We start from the raw sequence: 22610 nt of genomic DNA, 5'->3' as shown, positions 1-22610 counted from the left end.
TTTCAACAGAATTTAGTAATGACTATCTTTCTCTTCTAGCTCTACACAGATTTTCCTTTCTTTTTAGTATTTTCTACTTTTTTGAGACAGGGTCTCCCATGGTCCAGGGTAGCCTCAAACTTCAAAGTCAAGGCAAACTTAGGGGTCCTGAACTTATCTCCTCCTTTCAAGTGCTGTGTTTGGATGTGTGCACTACCATACCCTGTTCTCAACTCATTTTAAAAATCCTGAGTAATTAAGTGCCCTTAATTTCTAAACACTTGAAATTATGAAGAATTTAAATCATCTATTTAAAACTGATGCTTATTTAGAATTTAATTTGGATAAGAACATACAGGAATGATTCATTTCTAATGTAAGCCACATTTATATTCAATTTATTATCACCATTTAGCCAATAAGCAAAAAACAAAAACAAAACAACTCCCCCCAAAGCACAAAACAAAACAAAATTAAAAAAAAAAAACTTTTAAGGAGATTATTAGAGCTGGTAAATATTAAACAGTTTGTAAATGAAATGCCTGTCAAAGAGTGTGTGCAAAAATAAAGGCCTGCAAACCAGCTACTGGAACTCACATCCTAGATGGGAGGAGAGAAGGAGTCGCCAGAAACAAAAGCTACCCATGTTACTGGACTGATCAGGTGATGGGTTCCCAGGTGAACAGACTACTGGGAGGTGAAGCTTAATTAAAGGCAATGGATGCTTTCTGTCTCCATTGCTATCTCTGCATCTGAGGAGTGTCTGCCTTGCCTCAGGCTCAGAATGAATGAGCTAGCTTACTGCAACCTCTGACATCCTGAGACAAAAATAACTTTCCCTCCTAAATCTGACTTTGTCAAGTACTTTGTCACAATGACACAAAAGTAACTGGCAGATTTGTAGGCACAGAATAATGCTAACACTCTTCAAAGATCAGTAAAAACTCTTAAAAAGTTAATTCCTGCCTTGAAGCAAATTGCACATTAAATTTAATTAACACCATCAAATGATTAAGGAAAATAGAACACACAAAGATTTAAATATGTCTTATTTGCCTGAACACTAAAATGCTACAAATACAGAATAGAAAAGAACTGTGGGGTTTGGGAGATGACTCCATGGGTGAAAAACACTTGCAATGAAATCGTGCTGACCTGAATCTGAGCCCCTAGAACTCACAGAGAAAGCAATGCACACACCTGGAATCTCAGCACCATAAAGTACGATGGGAGGTTAAGATGGGAAACTCTGTGTAGATGTTGTTCCAAGGCAGACAACTATGGACCCTAAGCAGTACACTTATCTTTGTTGTTGTTTTACTTTTTGGAACAAAGACATTATAAAGACATCTTTGTAACCTATAGATTTTTAGATCACAGTGATTTTACTATAGTATGCCAAATCCTGGGAACAAAACAAATAAATATAATACGTTAATATTAGTTAGCTAAATGCTAAAAATTTTCAGAATATGTATTTAGTTTTGAATAGAAGTAATTGACTAGTTTCAGACAGGAAAGTATATGTTAGCTTTTTTTTTTTTTTTAAAGAATGTAAAGATAGTGATTTTCCTTTTTAAAGACACATGTAAAAAGAAAAAAAAATCAAGTCTTTAAAATTCACATACCTCTACAGCAGGTACAATATCTATCCCAACAGTTAGAAATTCTTCAAACTTCAAAAATGGATTAAAGCAGCTGCCAACATCAAGTAATCTGATCTTTTCTGAGGCTTGAAGCAACCTAAAAACAGACACACGTTTAAAAAGCAAACTGAAAATAACACAGGTAAAACTTTACCTACAAGAATAAATATTATCGTATAGATTATCAGCTCTTGTCCTAGGAGGAGGGCTTGAAGAAATGCTGTTAATGTTAGTAACATCTGTGCACTCTAGGATAAAACAGAAATAATCTTAAATTAAAAATAGTTTTCAAGGCTGGGCAGTGGTGGCGAACGCCTTTAATCCCAGCACTCAGGAGGCAGAGGCAGGCGGATCTCTGTGAGTTCGAGGCCAGCCTGGTCTAGAAGAGCTAGTTCCAGGACAGGACCAAAAAGCTACGGAGAAACCCTGTCTCGAAAATCAAAAAAAAAAAAAAAAAAAAAAAAAAAAGTTTTCAAAGTGGCTGTAAAACGCGAGCCCCTGTTTTCTATTTCCTGAGCTGTGTCTGGTATCTGGCATGCAGTGGACTCCAGCAGCTATTTGAGCACCACTTAAACTTCTGTAGTATTTCCTGGCATGAACACAGGCTCTGAAAACACTACTCTCACAGAAAAAAGCATAAAACATATACACAAAAACAAATGGCAACTTATTATTGTGAAAATAATTTTTCACTAGAAAAAGACTCCAAAAGTATCATAAATCCATACAACACATTTTGAGAACTATTGTTGTACAAGACAAAATAAAATCAATTTAATTCTCAATAGTCAACAGAATCATATCTTTGGATTTAACTTTATCTCAATGACTTAAACGAACCAAAGGAATATAATGAAATAGAATTCTTATATCAGGGAAACTTCTTTATTGTACACAAGCATTCCTCATTTCCAAAAATAGCAGAAAATGACTAGCAAATGTAATCATAATGAAGTTCAATATGGCTCTAGGCAGTAGACAATGGCCTTTATTCGTCCCAACCCTACAGTCTAAATAAAAACAATAATTAAAATAGTACAGCTTTTTCAACTTTGAACATATGCCACGTTAACTAACATTTCAATAATTTTCCCTACAAAGTTTATGAGTACACATTGGAAAAATAAAAGAAAGAGAACATAAATAATTGTGTAAGGACAGAATGTTGGTACTTTTTGAAGGCTAAAGTGTAGAGACTTGTCTAGCTTTTTCTAGCATTTACATTAGAGGGGTTCAGATTACATATCTAAAAGTGATGTTCTAGAGAAGAAATTTAATAAGGGGGTTATGTATTCAGCATATTTACTAATTCCTTTTGCTGATCTACTGGTGCAAATTTTAAATTAATCATATCTTATTATATGTCAGTAAGTTACTTGTGAAAGCTATATATTTAATGAAGTATGCCTAAGTTTTTTCTTTGCATGTTAAAAGACTGTATTATAAAGGGCATTCAAAAATTTTCCCACTAATGCCAAGTTATGAGGCAGTGTGGGAAGGCAGTATCAGAACTTCAATTTACCTATGAAAATTGATCAAATACCAGTCTAGATATCATGAAGGTATTTCTTAAAGATAAAATTAATATTTATATCAGAAGTCTGAACAAAGCTGACTGCCCCCTACAAATGGGGAAGTTGCATCCAATCAGTTGAAAGCTATGAGAAAAAGAACAGACATGCCCAGCTGACCTGAGCTGGTGGAAACTCACTAACTCTGGAGTCTCCAGACTGACAATGGGGGAACCTTCATAGGCCCAAACTAGGCCTTCTGAATATGGGTGACAGCTGTGTTGCTGGGTCAGTCTGTAAGGCCACTGGCAGTGGGACCAAGATTTATTTTAGTGCTCGAAGTGGCTTTTTGGAGCCTATTCTCTTTGAAGGGATACCTTGCTCAGTCTAGATATAGGCAGGAAGGTCTTGGTCCTGTCTCAAAGAGATGCACCAAACTTTGCTAACTCCTTTACTGTCTCTGAGGAGTAGACGAGGAAGGGTGCAGTAGGTGCAAGAGCAGGAAGAGGGGAGGGAGAGGGAACTGGGATTGGTATGTAAAATAAGAAAAGATTGGACTGTTTTTTAAAAAAATAAATAAATAATGGAGAGAGAGAGAAAGAGTTGCCTAAGGAAAAATGAATTTTGTCTCCAGACTGATTCCAGACTCCAGCACCTCCAGTACTTCCTATTCCCAGGGTCCACAACATACTAGGCCTGCATTACAGACTGCAAACCAGGCAAACCCTATAGCCATGGGGGCCAATTTCTTTACAATTCTTCTCACTGTGTGTATATATGCATATTCCATTGATCTTTTTAAAGAAATCCTAACTAAAATGCAACACCAACATAGTCTCTGTATGTGACAGTTCAACTTGTCTGTTACGTTGGGATTCCAAAGGGACAAAGGGGAATACAAAGCACAGAGGAATGGTTGGGGAAGCCCACTGTTAGTTTCCTTGCAGTATACTATAATGTGTTGTTTCCTTGCCCCAAAAGTAAATCTGAAGAATGACTTAATGAACACAATTTCTTAAAAGGAGGCATAGTCATTAGGAATACTAGTAATTTTCATGGATGCATAGATCAGTCATTACCACTAATATGTCTATACTTTATTTCATTTCTCTTAATACAGTTGGTCTCCTTTTATCCTGCCTTATTTTAAAATTGATACACCTCAATTTCTGTCTTAAGGTTTCTAATATGCTAAACACAAAAATATTTTTCTTTGAGGCTGAATGTAGCTCACTTGTTTAGCATGTCCAATGACTAGGGTTTGGTTTGCAGCAAGAAGGAAAAGAAGTGTTTTCAATTTTAGTTTCAAAGAAATTACTTCAATTGATCTTGTTTTCCCTCTGGTGGTTAAATGTAAGTCTAGAAAAAGTATACCTACTATCATATAAATAGGGAAAGGAGCTAAATCATAGATACTGATATTAGATCATCATTTAAAAAAAATACAGACCTTTTTTAAAGGAGCTCATTTTGAGTAATTTATTCTTAAGCATTTTAATCTCCATTTAATCTAGCAATGTTTTTGGAGTTCCATCTTACTCTTCCAGCATTTCACTTTACTGAATGGTACACAGAATGAAAGATATTCTAGGGTAACATGAAAATTAAGGGAAAAGAGCATTAATTTTTTCTGATTCTAGCCTCACCTGGTCTCCATGTTATAAAGTCACACTTAACACAGTCATGAGACTGATATAACTGGGAACTGCAGTATACTTTATTTCAAAATTTCTTCTAACAGAGAATCTATTCACTGAAGTACTGAGTTTCTTTATACATACGGTAACTAACTATGATAGACCTTGTTAGGCACAGCAGAATATCACACCACTTCTAACATCTCTGCTTCTAATGTCGAATACAGTGGTTACTTAGGAAGCCTACAATGGCCCTGGGCTAGGCACTAAGTTCACTAAGTCTCTCTTACCTTTACAGCTCCCATGACACTCTATGAAAAGTTTGGCAGTACATAACAGTTCTCTTGTAGTTGAGAGAGTGGATAAACTTAGAATACTATGAATTATTTGAAAAAGAGAATTTCCCACATTTTCAGAACTGCTATTACATTTGTATGACTTGAACCTATAGCTAATCCATAATAGAACAGAAATTTTTGAAGACAGGTTTTTCCTATTGAGTGTTTTTAAGGCAAATAATATTATTTAGAAGTTTTGAAATTAAGGAAGACAATTCATCCTGAAAGACTCAATACTGTGACCACTATAATTGATGGTTGAAATAAAAAATGTATATAAGTAACAAATTTTTGTTGAAGTCCAAAAGTCATTTCTCTATAGAACTGACAGAAAAATCCAGAACTCTTCATAGTTTGTGTATTTCTACAAACATTTCACCTAAAGGTTCACATTTAATTTTGGTTAAGTTAATAATAACACTCCTAAGTTTAAAACATGGCATTTTCCAGAAATAACCATTCTCAAATCTTTATTTTATTCACTTATGCCCATGTTTATTCTCAGTTATTTAAATATTAGTGGATATTTATATGTTAGACATTTCATAGTTTTCAAAGATACAACAATAAGATAGTCACTATCCTTCAATTACACAGCAGGAACATAACTTATGGAATTGTTATATAAGCACACTGCTTTCTGAATAATTTTCACAAGCCCTTCTATACAAAGAGTCAAACTGATTGCAGATGAGAATTATAAATAATAAATGCATGAGGACTATCATCCCCCAAATCATAAAGGATATTCCTGAAATTAAATGTATATATTCTTCTAGAAATATATCCTTATATACTTCCATACAGTTACTCAATCCTGAGAAATAGGCCATTATATTTATAAGAAAAAATTGAATGCAGAATGTATTATAAAACTTGGTCAGGGAAAAACCTTACAATTCTGTGAAACACCATGGCTGAAGATGCCTGCTTTGACTTTGGCAAGTCCACAATCAGGTAGGGAGTCTTCATCAGCTAAGTAAAACACTGGGAAGCCACTGGGAAGGGAGAGGAAGGCTCTCCAGTAGCTTGGTAAAGCAAACAAGGGCAGATGGAGGGCGGAAAGCGCCAAGAGGATGTTAACAATGTGCAGCGTCAGCTCCTACTGCAGCACTTTACACAGGGGCAGCTATCTCATAAGTTCATTGTAGAAGGCTTAGATCCCAACATGTATGAGTCATTGGCTAAAATTGGGTTATACACTACAGATCTGATTCTGTATGAACCTGAGTACTAGATCTCACAAGGATTTAAAAATTACCAAATGATCTCTTTTCAAGTGATCTCTTTCTAACACACACACACACACACACACACACACACACACAATGTTAGTAGAAATTTTTGTATGTATGTATGCTTTCCTTACTTGATTTTCCCTTCTTTTCAAACTTCTTTGAAATAATGTGAACACTGTATTTTTTTCAAAACAGTAAGGCTGCAAGCAAAGCTGGGATCTTATTAGATTTAAAATTTTGAAGACTGGAGTTTATAAAGACTGAGTCTCATAACTGGACAAAGTGAGAGACCCTAGAAAACTCAGTCCTAAATGGGATGTCTTCATCTATTCCTTCCCCTCAGGGCTCAGGGATCTCTGCTGAAAATGAGGCAGAAAGACTGGTATAGGAGATAGAAGGGATGACAAACTGTAGGAAACAAGGTCTTCTAGCTGTACCTATCACCAATTGTTAAGTACTTTCTCCAATAAAGTCTCACTGGGTATACAAACATTGAAGGAAAGCCCATGCCCAGTGGTAGACGGTTAACAAAAAAAGAACTCAATAACATTTCTAAAGGGATTTTGTGAGTCATAATCAGAAGCATAATGATGTTACATATAGGGTAACAATTAAATTCTAGACTATGTTATATGAAAAATAAATCTGATGTCCCACCTGGGTTCTATCTCTAAGCTATCTCATTTGTTGTGTATATAATCCCCCCAAATCAGAAATCTAAAGCACTGCTGTTCCCAACCATTTAGATATTCAACCTGCAATATACTTTTTACTGTGCATTATGTCTTTTCAAAATAACATTGCAGAATGGGTGGCTTGTAAATCATGTAATAATACTCCTAAACTTTCATTTTTTTCTCTTGACTCAGCAGAAAAGAACTGCATTGAAATTTAAAATAAAAATGAGTTAGTTTTTCTACCAAGTCACCATTCTTACTATCTACAACAAAGAAGTAGCTTTGCTTAGGGTTTTACATTTTTGCAATCAATTACATTTTCGTAGACTTGTCCAATACACACCCAAAACAAAATACCTCTGACACACTGTTGACACTAGAAAAAAAAATTAGCTTTGTACCTTGTATTCTCTTTCACAATTCTTGTCCTTTGGCCTGCATTTCATTCTCTGTCACTGCCTAATATTACCCCTTCCTGGTTTCTTTTCTAAATGTTACCTTACACCTACACTTACTAGGTATTTATGTATAAATGATGATACATGTTGGGGAAAATCTGGTTATTTTCTTTGAATTTGGCTGACCGAGCTTGATATACATTCTCAGTCCACTCATGTTCCAAAAATCTCATAATTTCATTTTTCTTTATAGCCAAACAGTATTCCATCTTACGTCCATACATTTTCATTATTGATTCTTCTATTGAGGAATGTCTACATTGTCCTATTTTCTTGCTATAGTAAATATAGGAGCAATAAACATAGATGTGCAAATACCTCTGTGGCAGGATATGGAATACTCTGGGAATATATCTAGGAGTAGAATAGCTGGGTTTTGTGGCAGTTAATTTTAAATAAATTTTTTGAGGAATTTCCATAATGACAATCTGCATACCCACCAACAGCGAATAAGGATTCTTTTTTCCCATGTCCCCTCTAACACTGGGGCAGATTATCTGATAATTTTCTATCTGGGATGAGGCAGAACCTCAAAGTAGTTTTATTATCATCCCCTGACTACTAGGGAGTAGTTCTGAATAAATAAAATTCAGTCATGCATGCAGTGTGGACCCACCAGGATCCAAAACATAGCTCCAATCTCAAGTACACACAGATGACTCTGGTCAGTCCCAGCGGGACACGAAAAAAAAAAAAAAAGACAGGAGAGACATGAATGTGGCAAAGAGAATAACAGCAAGGGACAGTACCAACAGGAAGAAGGGAGGAGAGTGGGGTGAAAGCAATCAGAATGTATCACATACATGCAAGAAATTATTAAAGAACAAATTTAATTAATAAAAACCATACAAAGAAAAGTGGTCCTCATAGGAAAATAGTAGGTGATGATTAAAATTCTAATGCTATATATCTTACTCTTCAATCAGCCTGATTCTGTAACCGACCTGTACATCTGGGCAGGAGTCTGAGGGCTACTCTCTGTCTTACAATTTTGTAAATGTGATTATGTTAACATTAAAGTATTTATTTAGATGGTTCAGAATAGTGACAAATCAGGTCACTGCACATGAGGTACAAATGAATATGTGTTGCACCAAGTTGGGTAGAATTCCCAGTCTGCATTTCCAGGTATTTCTTCATTACCCTTTCCCCTAACCGTATCACACTTGAAGATTGCCAACAGCCTACTAGGAACTTCCCAACTCAACTCCAAATCACTAAAACTTAGTTGTCACCCTTAAAGTACAAATTCCTCAATTTCAATGACCTCTTAGTTGTTAAAGCCAAAAACAGCCAATTAGCTTGTATCTTACTGGTAAAATCAGCAATTTTATTTATTTCAAAAGAAAACATGGAAGGCTCCATTCCTTAAATTATCTTTCTAAAGTTTTGCATAAGGTCTCACTAGATTTATATTTACATTAGATCAAGTTAGATTAAATTCCATTTACCAAAGTAATAATAATTTGTTTTAGGTAGTAGATCTAAATGATGTTGGGGACATAGTTCACAAAATTAAATAAAAAAATGAGATTAGCAAAATGTTTAAATGATTTAAAACTCTTACTAAGAAGGCACATTTATTTCATAGAATCCTCAAAACAGTACTTATTTCAATAGAAAATACTTTATAGGGAGAGAACAGAAATGTATAGCTCAATAAAAACAACAACAAAAGAAAATGCTTTGCAGTCGTGACTTTCCTCTAAATACAGTTACTACAGAAGTTTGATCATGGTTCTGGTCTCATAATGATTTCCCAAATGAGTTGTTAATCAAATGATAATTGAATTTCTATCATCACTACTACATTCATTCTTGACAACCAGTAATTTGGAAGGTCAGAGCTCTAGGATTTTTGATTTTCATACATTCATGCAATGTATTTTGATCATATCCCTTCTTCCACCTTCTCTCAGACCCTCGTCTTTGCCTCCCAACTTCAAATGCTCTTCATCTCTTTTCCTTTATAGCCCACTGCTGTGCGGTGGTGGCGCACACCTTTAATGCCAGCACCAGGAAGGCAGCAGCAGGTGGATCTCTGTGAGTTTCATACCAGTCTGGTCTACAAAGTGGGTTTTAGGAAAGCCAACTCTGTGATACAGAGAAACCTGGTCTTAAAAAAAAAAAAAAACAAAAAAAAAACCTGCTGCCACTATGTACACAGACATAGGGCCATGTAGTGGGACATGGATACCTAAGATAAGCCATGAAGCCATGCCCCTCAAAAAAAAAAAAAAAAAAAGAAAAAAGAAAAAAAGAAAAAGAAAGAAAAAAAAACCCAACCCTGACTTTTCTTCCACCAGCAGCCATCAACTATCAACAGCTCTCAGGGAGGAGTGGGCCCTTGTGAGTCTACCTTCCCACCCATGCTGCAATGCTAACCAGCTTACTCATGTGCTGATCTTCTACAGGCAGCCACAGATACCATGCATTACTGAGTACAATGGTGCTGTCACATCCAGAGAACATTCACTACAGTCTGTGACCACTGGTTCTTATACTCTTCCGGCTCTATCTGCTGTGACGTTTCCTAAGCCTTGTAGGTAGGGGGTGATCTAACAGAAGTTTTATTTGGGGCTCAGCACGCCAAAGTCAATTATCTATACTTTGCCCAGTTATGAATCTCTGTGTCAACCACCACCCACTTTAATAAGAAGCTTCTCAAATGATGGATGTGAAGGTCTGTGTTTGTCAACACAAGATAGAGTCATTTAGAAAGAATCTCAATTGAGAAAAAAAACCCTCCATCAAATTTGTCTGTGAAAAAGCCTGGAGGGGACATTTTCTTGATTAATGATTTATGTGGGTAGGTTCAGCTCTCTAGGGACAATCCATTCCAAGACAGGTGGTCTTGGACATTATAAGAAAACAGGCTGAACAAGCCATGAGAAGCAAATTAGTAAGCATCACTTTCCCTATGCCCCTGAATCAGTTCTTACCTCCAGGTTCCTACCATGACTTCATTCAGTGATGGACTGTTATCTTGATAATTTTGCTAGTCTTTCTGATCAGGTATTTACAAACTTCTTGAATTAGCATTCAGCAAAGTAAATAAAAACCATTACATTCAGGTCCAAGTGTACATTTTGTATTAATATTCTTATATATTAATACAAGGGATTGGCAATTTATTCCAATGTCAAAAGAGAAAACAAAAACATGAAAGCACACAATGTTGATAGATTTGGGTAAATGGACATTTACTGGACTCAATTCAACAATAATGTGCAAGAGCCTAGAACCATCTACAAAGATCCTACATAGACAATCATACCATCTTCTCTCACATATACTCTACTTAGTAATAGATAATCATATAGGACATGTTTTTCTTAATATCTAGCAGATTTCGATCATTAGACTGAGGCACACACAATGTGAAATTTTTATGAAGAATATTATGCAAAAGTGAATGTTTTATTGGCACAGAAAGAGTTTACAAAATTCTTTACGGGCATAGTGTTTACTGCACAAAAAGTCTTAAGTGCCCTGCAAAAAAAAAAAAAAAACTAGAAAGAAGTGCAATTAAAACATAGCCATGACTGAGGGACCATTTCCCTTTCTTTAATAATCTTTACAAGCAGAAGATGGGAGTCATCCTGGCCCAGCTTCTAATCTATCAGTGTTTAATCATTCAGCTATGAAGATAGAGGTACAAACCCTAGAAAACTGACTTAAAATAATCAACTAAAAAAGAGGCAACACAGGCATCAACATACACAATCCACATTACTTGAAGATGAATTACAATTAAATCTAGAGAAAAGAAAAAGAGACACAAGGAGGAAAGAGAAAGAAGAAAGGAGGGAAGGAGGAAGGAAGGATGGAGAAAGGGACCCTATTCCATGACCCCCTTCTTAGGAGAAAACCCCAAATGACAAGTTTTGTGGGAGATTAGGAACAATGTCCAATCCCAAACAGAACACTGTAAAACATGCAAAAAAATTATAAAAGTGTGATCCACTCAGAGTGAGTGAAAAGTATGAGATTTTGCAGATAAAAATTTCAAGAAAATGAAGGTAAAAGGGCCAAATGGGTATGAAGTATACATTTGCAGTCTCAGCTGCAGATGAGGCAACGATTGCTTGAACTCAGAAATTCAATTGAGTTACATAACAAGATCCCACCTCAAAAGCAAAATTTTTAAAGCATTTAGAGAATTAAAAGAAACTATGTTTAAAGAATCAATGAAAAATATGACAGAAATATATAAAAAAATCCTCAGAGACTGAAGCTAAAGAACCATATAGAAAATGCAGAGCTAAAGCTTTTCATAGCAAATTGATTTGATGTAGCTATATAACTCCTTATTTTTATCAACATTTTATTTATTTGGCAGTATTAGGGATTGAACCTATGGCCTCACAGATGCTAGGAAAGTACTCTACCATTAAGCTATAGCCTTAGTCAATAACTTAAAAATATTTTATATATTTCTTGACATGTAAGGTACAAGATGTTTAGTAAGTCATTATAAGCTTTGCAATAATTAAGGTAAAGATGATTTATTCTTTCCTAGTGATGATGATGTGTTGATTTTATTTATATATAATTATTCATAACTAGGTAATACTTTTAACAAAGTATTAAGGTCAGAATAACCAAAGATAATTCTATTCTGGCATCAACAGTTCTGAAATTGTTTGAGAATTTAATTTTGCTATTATCAAATTTCAGCATTTATCAAGAATGTTTCTGTAACTCTCAAACATAAGTTATTTGACATCAAATTTATTCTGACAGTAATATGCATACATAACTTTAATAATAATGATTAATTGGACTATAATACTCATGTATAGTTTATACCTATATCCATATGCATACATATATCACCAACAGACACATTTTCAATTCAACAACATGATGATGGTTGGTTAGTATTAATATATTTTATTTGCAATTTCTTAGTAGCTAAATACTTTAAACAGTTTAATTGGTTTCTCACTGCTTTGGTTCTTTGACATAATAGCATTTAATTGTCACAACGTATAATTGTCATTATAACATTTAATAAACCACACTGTTTTCATTTTTATATGGACAACATATGCTATAGGAACACTAAGTTTTCCTATACTTAATATACTTAACATTATAAATTTTTGTTTCTGAAACTTACATATACCAGAGGAGAAAATAAATGGCCTGCTACTATGTATTAAGTATTACTCTATTTTATTCTATGTAAGCCACTCTATTGCATTATTCACATCAACACAGCTAAATGGGAAAATGTTGACTGCAACAGATAAAGTATACTTACTCAGTTATAAATTCAGGACTTGTAAAGCTGAGGTTTGTTAAACGACCTTCAAGTTTAGAAGACTCGTGCACGTTTAAGGCTGGAGTGGTCTTAGTGGCGAGTACAGCTCTTTTCTCATCTTTCTCAAGTGCTTTTCTCTTCCCACCATTTTGGAAATACTCTCTGCATATACTAAAAACCAAAATGAAGTTGTATTTTAAAACATTAGACGTGATGAAGTAAAACAAACAAACAAAAACCCCACCATTCATTATTCAAGGTGGGAAACTTTCAAATAAAAAGGTCCCATTTTAAAAGGTCAAATATTACAGTGATGGCTATTCTTGTTTGTTAACTTGACTATATCTGGACAAGTGGCTGGGTACAACTGTGAGAGATTTTTCTTGATTGGATCATTAAGATGAGAAGACCCACCCTAAATCCAGACCTCTGAGGCAGGAAGAAGTACCTTAAATCTGGGCCACACCTTCTATTGGCAGCCTATATGAAGGACGGGGAAGAAAGAAGCACTTGTTCTTTGCCTGTTTGCCACTGGGCTCTCTGGCTCATTCCTTCCTTGGTGTTAAAGCCTACTGGATTTACAGTAAACTACTTTAATGAATCCTCCTTTCTTTCTTTCTTTCTTTCTTTCTTTCTTTCTTTCTTTCTTTCTTTCTTTCTTTCTTTCTTTCTAGATAAGACTGATTGATTCAATCAGTTCTGTTCCTCTTGAGAACACTGAATATAATTACAATTTCAAAACATTATTGTATAAAAATGTTAAATAGGGTGGTTCCTAAGCCACTCTCATTAGGTAAGTGACATCTCCATTTGCTATCTGTCCCCCATATATTTGCTATCTATATACGAGCATAGCTCAGACTGCAACCTAAGATCCCTAACCCTTTCTTTCAAGTGCTACCTTTGCTGGGTGGATGAGCAGTTTCTTTCTTATCCCATGATTCACCCTACCTGTTGTCATTTCCACACCCACAGCCCTAGTTCCAATCTGCTTGTTGGGCTTTGAGTCTGCTTTGTTCATGATCCATCTTTGACTGGTGAGATGTTCTTTAGCTATTCCAACCTTCTTTTTACTCACTGTAATCTCTACACCTACTATTGCAGCTCCAGATTTGTTGTTGGGAGTCATCTTCGCCTGGTCCAGTTGAACAGCTCACCATCAGTTACTACAGTAGCCCAATCTAAGGCAGGCCCAATTCTTACATCAAACACAAAAAGAGTTCCCAGGCCTCAATTATCTTACAAAAACAAAACAACACAAACAGCAAAGGCAGTCTGTCTTATATCCAACTTATCAGTCCTATAGAAGTATTCGATAGTTAGGAAAATTATAAATTTTATCAAAGAATTAATCTAATTTAAAGAAGAATGAACAAATAGTTCATTAAATTCCAAGAGGATAACAATAAACTCCTGAGTGATATCTAAGAAAATACAAATACACCGCTAAATGAAGATAATTCAGGATTTGAAAATAGAATTCAATAAATAGAACTGTTGAAGAGAACACAAACTGAAATGAAGACAGAATTGAAAAACTCAATATCTCAATTAGAAAACTCAGGGGAAAGCCTTGGATACAAGAAGAAAGAATCAAGCAGAAGATAGACTATCAGTATACAAAGATAGAATAGAGGATCTAGACCAAATAAACAAAGAATATTTTTAAAAAATCTGAAGCACAGGAAAGGAACATACAAAACAAATGAGACACCAAGAAATGTGAGGGAGAAGTATCGTGGGTTAACAAGAGTGTAGAAGAAAACTTCCCCAAACTAAGGAACGACATACCTATGCAAATAGAAGTGCACAGAGCAGCAAATAGACGAGACTAGAAAAGAAACACCTCATGACATATCATAGTTTAAACACTAAATACATGGAATAAAGAAAAATGTTGAAAGTTGTAAAACGAAAAAAGTTACATATAAAGGAAAAACCATCAGAATAACAGTTGATTTCTTAGTGGGAACTCTGAAAGCCTTCTGGAGCAAGATATTCCAAGTTCTAAAAGACTATGGCTGTCAACCTAAGCTACTGCAACCAGGAAAACTGTTTGCCACAGTTGAAGTAGAAAAAAAAAAAAAAACCTTCCCTTGACCCAAATAGTCTAAAAAACTTCATATCCAACCCAATAATAAAAACACTAAGCAGAATACTGGAAGCAATACTTCTAACAGAAGAGAGTCTAAACACAGCCAAGAGACTCTAGAAATAAACAATAATGAAGCTGTAATTAAGGAACTACAAAGCACAACTAATGACTGCAATCTATACAAACCTTTCTGTAAGAACTTAAACATCCATCATCAAGACATAGGCTAGCTGAATGGATAAGAAACAAAATCTATCTTTTATTTTATACAAGAAACTCAGCTTGAAAAATAGGCACCACCTTAAAATGAAAGGATGGAAAAAAGTATTCCAGGCAAATGGGATCAGGAACAAGCACACATAGTCAACTTAACATGTAACAAAATATACCTCAAACTAAAAGCAATTAAAAGAAACAAAGGGCACTTCACTACAATCAAGATACCAATTAATCAAGAAAATAACACAATACTAAACATAAATTCACCAAACACTGATGTACCCAATTTCATAAAAAGCATACAAATAAGCCGGGCGGTGGTGGCGCACGCCTTTAATCCCAGCACTCGGGAGGCAGAGGCAGGCGGATCTCTGTGAGTTCGAGACCAGCCTGGTCTACAAGAGCTAGTTCCAGGACAGGCTCCAAAACCACAGAGAAACCCTGTCTCTAAAAACCAAAAAAAAAAAAAAAAAAAGTATACAAATAGAATAAACCCCAATTATAGTAAGTGATTTCAACACTTTAATTCATCCAATAGACAGGGTATCTGGACAAAACAAACAAACAAAATGAGAAATCTCAGAATTAAAAATATTATATCAAATGAACCTAAGAGATAACTACAAAATATTTCAACCAAACATCAAAGAATCTACATTCTACTCAGAAGCCCATGAAAACTTCTCTAATATAAACCACATGCTGGGACCCCAAACTAACCTAAAAAATACTGATAATTTCATGCATCCTATCTGACCAGTGTGATGGAGGTGGGTCTTGTATCTTATATGTTGCTTTCGTTGGTTAACTAATAAAGAAAACTGCTTGGCCTGAGAGGACAGAAAATTAGGTAGGCAGAGTAGACAGAATAGAATGCTGGGAGAAAGAAGCCGAGTCAGGCAGTCGCTATGATTCTCCCACTCCAGACAGAAGCAGGTTAAGATCTTTCCTAGTAAATCAGCTCGTGGTGCTACACAGAATATTAGCAATGGGTTAGATCAGTATGTAAGAGCTAGCCAATAAGAGGCTTGAACTAATGGGCCAGGCAGTGTTTAAAAGAATACAGTTTCCGTGTAATTATTTCTGGGCATAAGCTAGCTGGCAGCCAGGAGCCGGGCGGCAGGAACGCGGCCCGCAGCTCCTTCAACATCATTGCGCAAAAATAAATAAATAAATAAATAAATAAATAAATAAATAAAATTGACAGTGAATAAAACTTTAGTAAGTGTACAGATTCATGAAGACTAAACAACTCACTACTGAATGAGGAGGAATGGATCAAAGGGAAAAAGAATCAAGAAAAAAATAATCAAACTATCCTAGAACTAAATCAAAATGAAAAACAACAAAACCTATGGGGCACATTAAAAGCAGCTCTGAAAGAAATATTTATAGCCCTAAGTACCTACATATTACATAGCTAGGAAGAGCACCAATAAACGACTTAATGGTTCAATTCAAAAATTTAGAAAAACGAGAAGAAAACTTAAACCCAGGAAACAAACATTAAGAAAAATCAAAGTAAAAATTAATGAAATATAAACATACAATACAAGGAATTAATACATTTAAGAGCTGATTCTTTGAAGAGATAAACAAGACATATACTCAGCCCAACGAACCCTACCCTTCCCAAAAGAAAAGAAATGATCAGGGAAACATTACAACAGCTCTCACACACACGCTGAGAAATTCAGAATGTGACAAGGGAATACTTGAAAAAAACCTGTACTCTGTTAAGTTGGAAAATCTAAATGAAATGGATAAATTTCCAAGCTACCAAATTTAAACCAATGACTGCTCAATAGTCTAAACAGATCCATAATAACACAGGAAATTCAGTTATAGAAAGTCTTTTGACTAAGAAACACCCAGGCCCAGATGGATTCACAACAGAACTTTACCAGACTTTCAAAGAACCACAACCAATCATTCTTACGTTATTCAAAAGAGTAGAACTAGGAGGAACGTTCCTAAACTTATTCTATGAGTCAGTATTACTATACTACCCAAACCAGATAAAAAAAACAACAGCAATGAAACTAAGACAACTGACAGGCCGATATGCCTGAGGAACACAGACGCAAGCACTCTGAATGAAATACTGTTAAGCTTAGTACAGAGCAAGTCCAGGAGTAGTTGGACAATACAAAAGGGGCTCTATGTTTGTCTTTTGTGGACTTCTTGTTTCATTTTGTTGTTATTTTTTGGTCTTACTAGCTTTTTATTTGTTTTCATTTTTTGTTTACTGTTTGTTTGGGATTTTTGGAGGGGGTAGGGAAGGGTGAAGTTGGGGGAAGGGAAATAATATAATGAAAATATACAGTATCAAAATATATTTTAAATGAAAAGCAAAGATGATCATCCATGAAGATCAAGTTGGCTTTATCGAGAAAATGCTGGATGGTTCAACATACTTAATTATATATCAATAAATATAATAAATGATATAAGAGGGCTTAAAGACAAAAACCCATGATCATCTTAATAGACGCATTTGACAAAATCCAAAGTTCATGATAAATGTCCTAGAGAGTAGGACTGGAAGGAACATAACTCAACAGTAACAAAGGTTCGGGATGACAAACCCACAGTCAGGATTGTAAAATACCTTTTTTTTTTTTTTCAAACAATATTGGAGGCATGAGCTAGAGCAATATAGCAAGAGATGGAAATTAAAGGAATGGGGGAAAAAAGAAACCAATTATCCGTATTTGTAGACAATATGATATCATACACCAGTATGGTGGCTACTCTTGGTTGTCAACTTGACTACATCAGGAATCAACTAAAACCCAAGTGGGAGGGCACACCTGTGAGGGATTTTCCTTAATTAAATCATTTTGAAGTAGATAGACCTACTTTTAAAAGACTCCCAGTGTTCAAAGATTAGTAGAATTAATATTGTGAAAATGGCTATAACCAAAAGCAATTACAGATTCAATGAAATCCCAATAAAAGGAACCACAACATCCCATATAAAAACAGAAAAGATTGCATAGCCAAAGCAACCCTAAGCAGAAAAAAAAAAATATTGGAGGGATCACCATCCTAGATCCTAAAATATATTACAGAGTAACAGTAATAATAATAATAATAATAATAATAATAATAATAATAATAATAATACCACTATGGTACTGGCACAAAAACCAACATGGAATAAAAGCCAAATGGAATGAAACAGAAAATTTAAACAGGAGTACCCATAACTATAGCCATCTGGTAGTAGACAAAAGAGGCCAAAAACCATATCCTAGAGAAAAGATGGCATCTTTTGTTAAATATTAAAAATGCTTACAGGCCAAGCCTGGTCTCTGGATCTTTGGGTACAAGGAGTCATTTCCCAATAGTTATCTTCTGATCTCCCACTCTCACAAATATAAATAAAATAAAAACTGTGGGTGGGGGAAAGCAAGGAATAAAAGAAATCTTACATAATAGGAACTAGGAAAAACTGAAGCCTAAGAGAAGTGAGCCTTGTTTCTTGTCTCCATCTCCTTTCCTGTTGCTGTGATAAAATCTTCTTGACAAAAGCAATTTAAGGAGAAGGGTTCATTCTGTGTCATAGTTCATCATAACTGTGAAGTCAAGGAGCCTGACACAGTTGCTCATATTGTGTTCATACTCAAGAAACAGACACTAGAGCTGACAAGATGGTTCAGGTGTAAAAACAAGGAGCTGGGTCAAATGAACTGGAGAGGAAGAAATAAAACAATGTATTCAGATGGTACTGTGAATATCTGGGCAACCTAAGAGAATCAATAACACACAAGCAGTAATAAAATTATGTAAAATGGTGATATATATGAAACACAAAATGACAAGTACCCATAAACATGTTCAAAACAAATACATACCCTAGGCTGTTAGAATATGTAATGAAATGGAAGTTCATATTTATAACAGCAACAAAACTTAAGTTACTTAGCAATAAAGTAAGAGCTATGCATAACCACCATGGAGAAAATTTTGAAATACAGACTAAAAAGTAGAAAAAAAAAACAAATGAAATACATTTTTCATGGGCAAGATGATGCAACAATGTGAAAGCATCAGTTTTTACAATTTATAATTTCATCTCAAACAATTAAAAATGAGTAAACCAGCTTATTCTAAGATAAACATGGAAAAAACAAACAATCAAGAAATTCTGGGGCTGGAGAAATGGCTTAGAGGTTGAGAGCATTGCCTGCTTCTTACAAAGGTCCTGAGTTCAATTCCCAGCAACCACATGGTGGCTCACAACCATCTGTAATGGGGTCTGGTGCCCTCTGCTGGCCTTCAGGCATACACACAGACAGAATATCGTATACATAATAAATAAATAAATAAATATTTTTTTTAAAAAAAGAAATTCTGAAAAAGTAAAAGGGTGGGTAGGATAAATGACAACCAATAATGTTAAGATATTATGTAAGTCTATAATTAAAATACTGACATTAGTCATAGATCAATAATATAGATAAGTAAGTGAAAAAATTGTAAAACAAAATCAACTGTGAGGTAGACAGTGAAACATGTGTCAAGTTATGATACTCACTGTGATTTAGTTTTCTGCTTCAGTGGTGTTGGGGAAATACCCCAAACAGGTGAACTACATAAATACAAACCAATGAAGTTACAAAAGCTTAGTCTGCAACTCAAAAAACTTTTTCTAAATATATTTAATTGGCACTGTAAGGAAGACCATTTAAGACTATAGTATGACATTTCAATACACTAATACAATAAACATATGGTTCTCCTTTAAGAGATTATGTAGTCCTAGCCAAAAAGCCCATAATCTCCAAAGCCGGAAAATTAGTTTAGTTTGATCCAGATGGCAGGAAAAGGTGGAGTTCTTTGAAGATAGGCAGGAGTTTCTAGTTATTTAAGGAAATTATTCTGTTTAGACTTTGGACTCGCTGGATTAAACCAGGAGCAACCTGCTTTACTCATCTAACAGTTAAAACGAAGGTTTTAGGATATATAAGACTTCTTAATTATATGAGTCAGTTCTTTGTAGCCAATCTGTTACTATATACCCACACAGAAGTACATAAATGTGTCGTGTACAAATACACACACATTGCTCCTATTTCTCCGGGAACATCTATCATAATAGCAAAGAGCATGATCTCCACTCTTAAGTAATAAAGGGTAGGAACCTACATATAACATGCTATTACCTACAGTTAATAAAGAATAGATACTGGAAGGCACTAAGGAGATCAGTGTGGTGGCTACTCAAACAATTAAGACACGTACTACCAAATGAAAGGGCTGTATTTGCCACATGCTCTTTGCTGCTCTATTCACAATAGCTAGGATGCGGAAATATCTAGGTGACCAACAACTAGTGACTAAGAAATGTGATAACTATATACAACCAAATTTTCTTCATCTGTTAAAGTCAACTGTTGCTATGTGGGCTGCTGCAGGGGCAGGGGTGAGATCATCAAGACTCTGAACTACAATAATAAGTGGTATGGCAAGTTATGACTATGGGTGCAATAGCAGAACAAATACTATGAGAGTAACCAACTACTTTCTGAATAAAGGATTTGAGACCTGTTCCACAATGCCTGGCAGTGCAAATCTGACCAAGAATCCATGCTTAGAAAGCACACAAGTCACAGGTGTAAACTTACTATTATAATTCTGTTAAACGGACACAGGCTCAAACTACTAATAGAGAGTATCATAGACTGCTCTCTATTGTTGTGATAAACACCAAGATCAGAAGCAACTTGGGGAGGAAAGGGTTTTCTTAAGCTTACATATTGTAATTGCAGTTCAGCATGAAGGAAGTCAGGAAAGGAGTTAAAGGTGGAAATCTGAAGCAGGAACTGAAACAGAGGTCATGGAGATGTGGTGCTTACTGGCTTGCTTAGTCAATTTACAGACTCAACCCAGAACCACCTGCCTAGGGGTCGAACTACCCTGTGGGCTGGGCCTTCCTACATCAATTACTAAACAGGAAAATGCCCCCCAGGCTTACCTACAGGCCAAATTGATGGAGGCATTTTCTCAGTTGATTTTATCGTTGTTTGCTTTTTGCAGATAACCCTGACTTGTGTTAAAATGACAAACGACAATAACCAACATGGCTATATAAATGGTAATTTTACATCGTACTTTAAAATTAATTTTTCACATTTTACCATGGCATTTCCTTACATTTTTACAATTATATTTTACTCTAATTTGCACTCCTTTTGTCTCCTGCCCTAGAAATAGAATGGGTGGATCACATGCGCATGCTTGTAATTTTAAATCTAGGTTGTGCATTGGAGAGAAATCTATCGGTATTTGTCTGAGTCTGGCTTATTTCATTTACCATAATGACTTCTCAACTCCACCCATTCTCCTTCAAACACCACATTTTTCTTTGTGTATGTACACATCTTCCTTATCCATTCATCTACTGGCAGGCATCCCAACAAGTTCCATTTCTCAGCTAGTGTGATCAGTACAGCAACAAACTGGATAGATAATAATCTTTGTGTTCTGTGACTTCAGGTACATACCAAAGAACGGTGTAAGTGGGTCATACGACAGTTCCATTTTTTTGCTTTTGTTTTTAAACACTTTCATGTTGATTTCCCCATTGGCTACATAATTTTCCAAACCTATTACTCCCCTTTCTTGTCTCCAGCATGTGGAATATTTTTAATATTTTGAGCATGAATGTGGAGAATTTTCCATTTGTGATTAACAGTGCTCAAAAAACTACTGGATTTTGCAGCATTTCAGATTAAGGACGTTCAATCTCTCTCCCCCTCTGCCCTTTTCTCTCATGTGCTTCACTTCTAATTCTCTTCACAAAAATAACAAAAAGACATCCAGTTGGCTGCCTTACATTAAATCCTACCTTCCATTAAAAGCAAATAGGATTCTGAAAGGTTAGATTGTACATCTAAAGCAAAGAAAGTAAAAACTTATTTTGTACTGGATAGCAATAAATTGCTCAAAAGCAGTGTCTGAACACAGAAACAAGCTTTGATTTATTCTCATTGGCCAACAACAAAGAAAAAAATGACTCCAAGACATGAGACTACAATGATATTACAGAAATGTTTATCATAATTATAACTATCTACTCTATAGAAATTATTTATTGTGAGAATTGGTCAACAGAAATAATTATAAATAAACATAGCTTAGGCGTTTTGAAGAAATATAATTATGATCAATTTATAATGGAAAATGCTTATTTACAAAACAATGGCAGCAAATAAGTGTTAAAGAATGGTACACCCATAAAAATATTAACAGAAATGCTGGGCAGTAGGGGCACATATTTTTTATCCCAGCAATTTTTTTTTGTTTGTGTGTGTGTGAATCCCTTTGAGTTCAAGATCAGCCTTGTCTACAAAGGGGATTCCAGGAGAGCCAGGACCATTATACAGAGAAACCCTGTCTTGAAAAAAAACAAAATAAAAAAACAGAAGTAATTTATTTCAAAGGCTGTTAAAGATAGAATTGATCAACAAGACAAAATGTCATTTCCTATTTGAAGAATCTAGAGGTGTCACCCGAACCAAGTGATAGCATTTCC

At 35.1% G+C, this 22610-nt stretch overlaps 1 protein-coding gene across 1 annotated transcript in view; it reads right to left on the bottom strand.

Annotated features, from left to right (window-relative positions):
* Samtor (S-adenosylmethionine sensor upstream of mTORC1) overlaps positions 1 to 22610 on the bottom strand; it is a 46150-nt gene that overhangs the window by 3366 nt on the left and 20174 nt on the right. The window contains exons 3-4 of the mRNA XM_050145860.1: positions 12754 to 12924; positions 1608 to 1722 (exon numbers count right to left, since the gene is read on the bottom strand). Coding sequence (XP_050001817.1) covers positions 1608 to 1722; positions 12754 to 12924 — 286 coding nt within the window. The remainder of the gene's footprint in view (positions 1 to 1607; positions 1723 to 12753; positions 12925 to 22610) is intronic.

Source organism: Alexandromys fortis, unplaced genomic scaffold (assembly GCF_014885135.2).
Source record: "Alexandromys fortis isolate MF-2015 unplaced genomic scaffold, M_Fortis_MF-2015_v1.1 scaffold_34, whole genome shotgun sequence".
NCBI lineage: Eukaryota > Metazoa > Chordata > Mammalia > Rodentia > Cricetidae > Alexandromys > Alexandromys fortis.
Note: the sequence above shows the minus strand (reverse complement) of the source record. Positions and strands in the feature narration are given on the sequence as shown.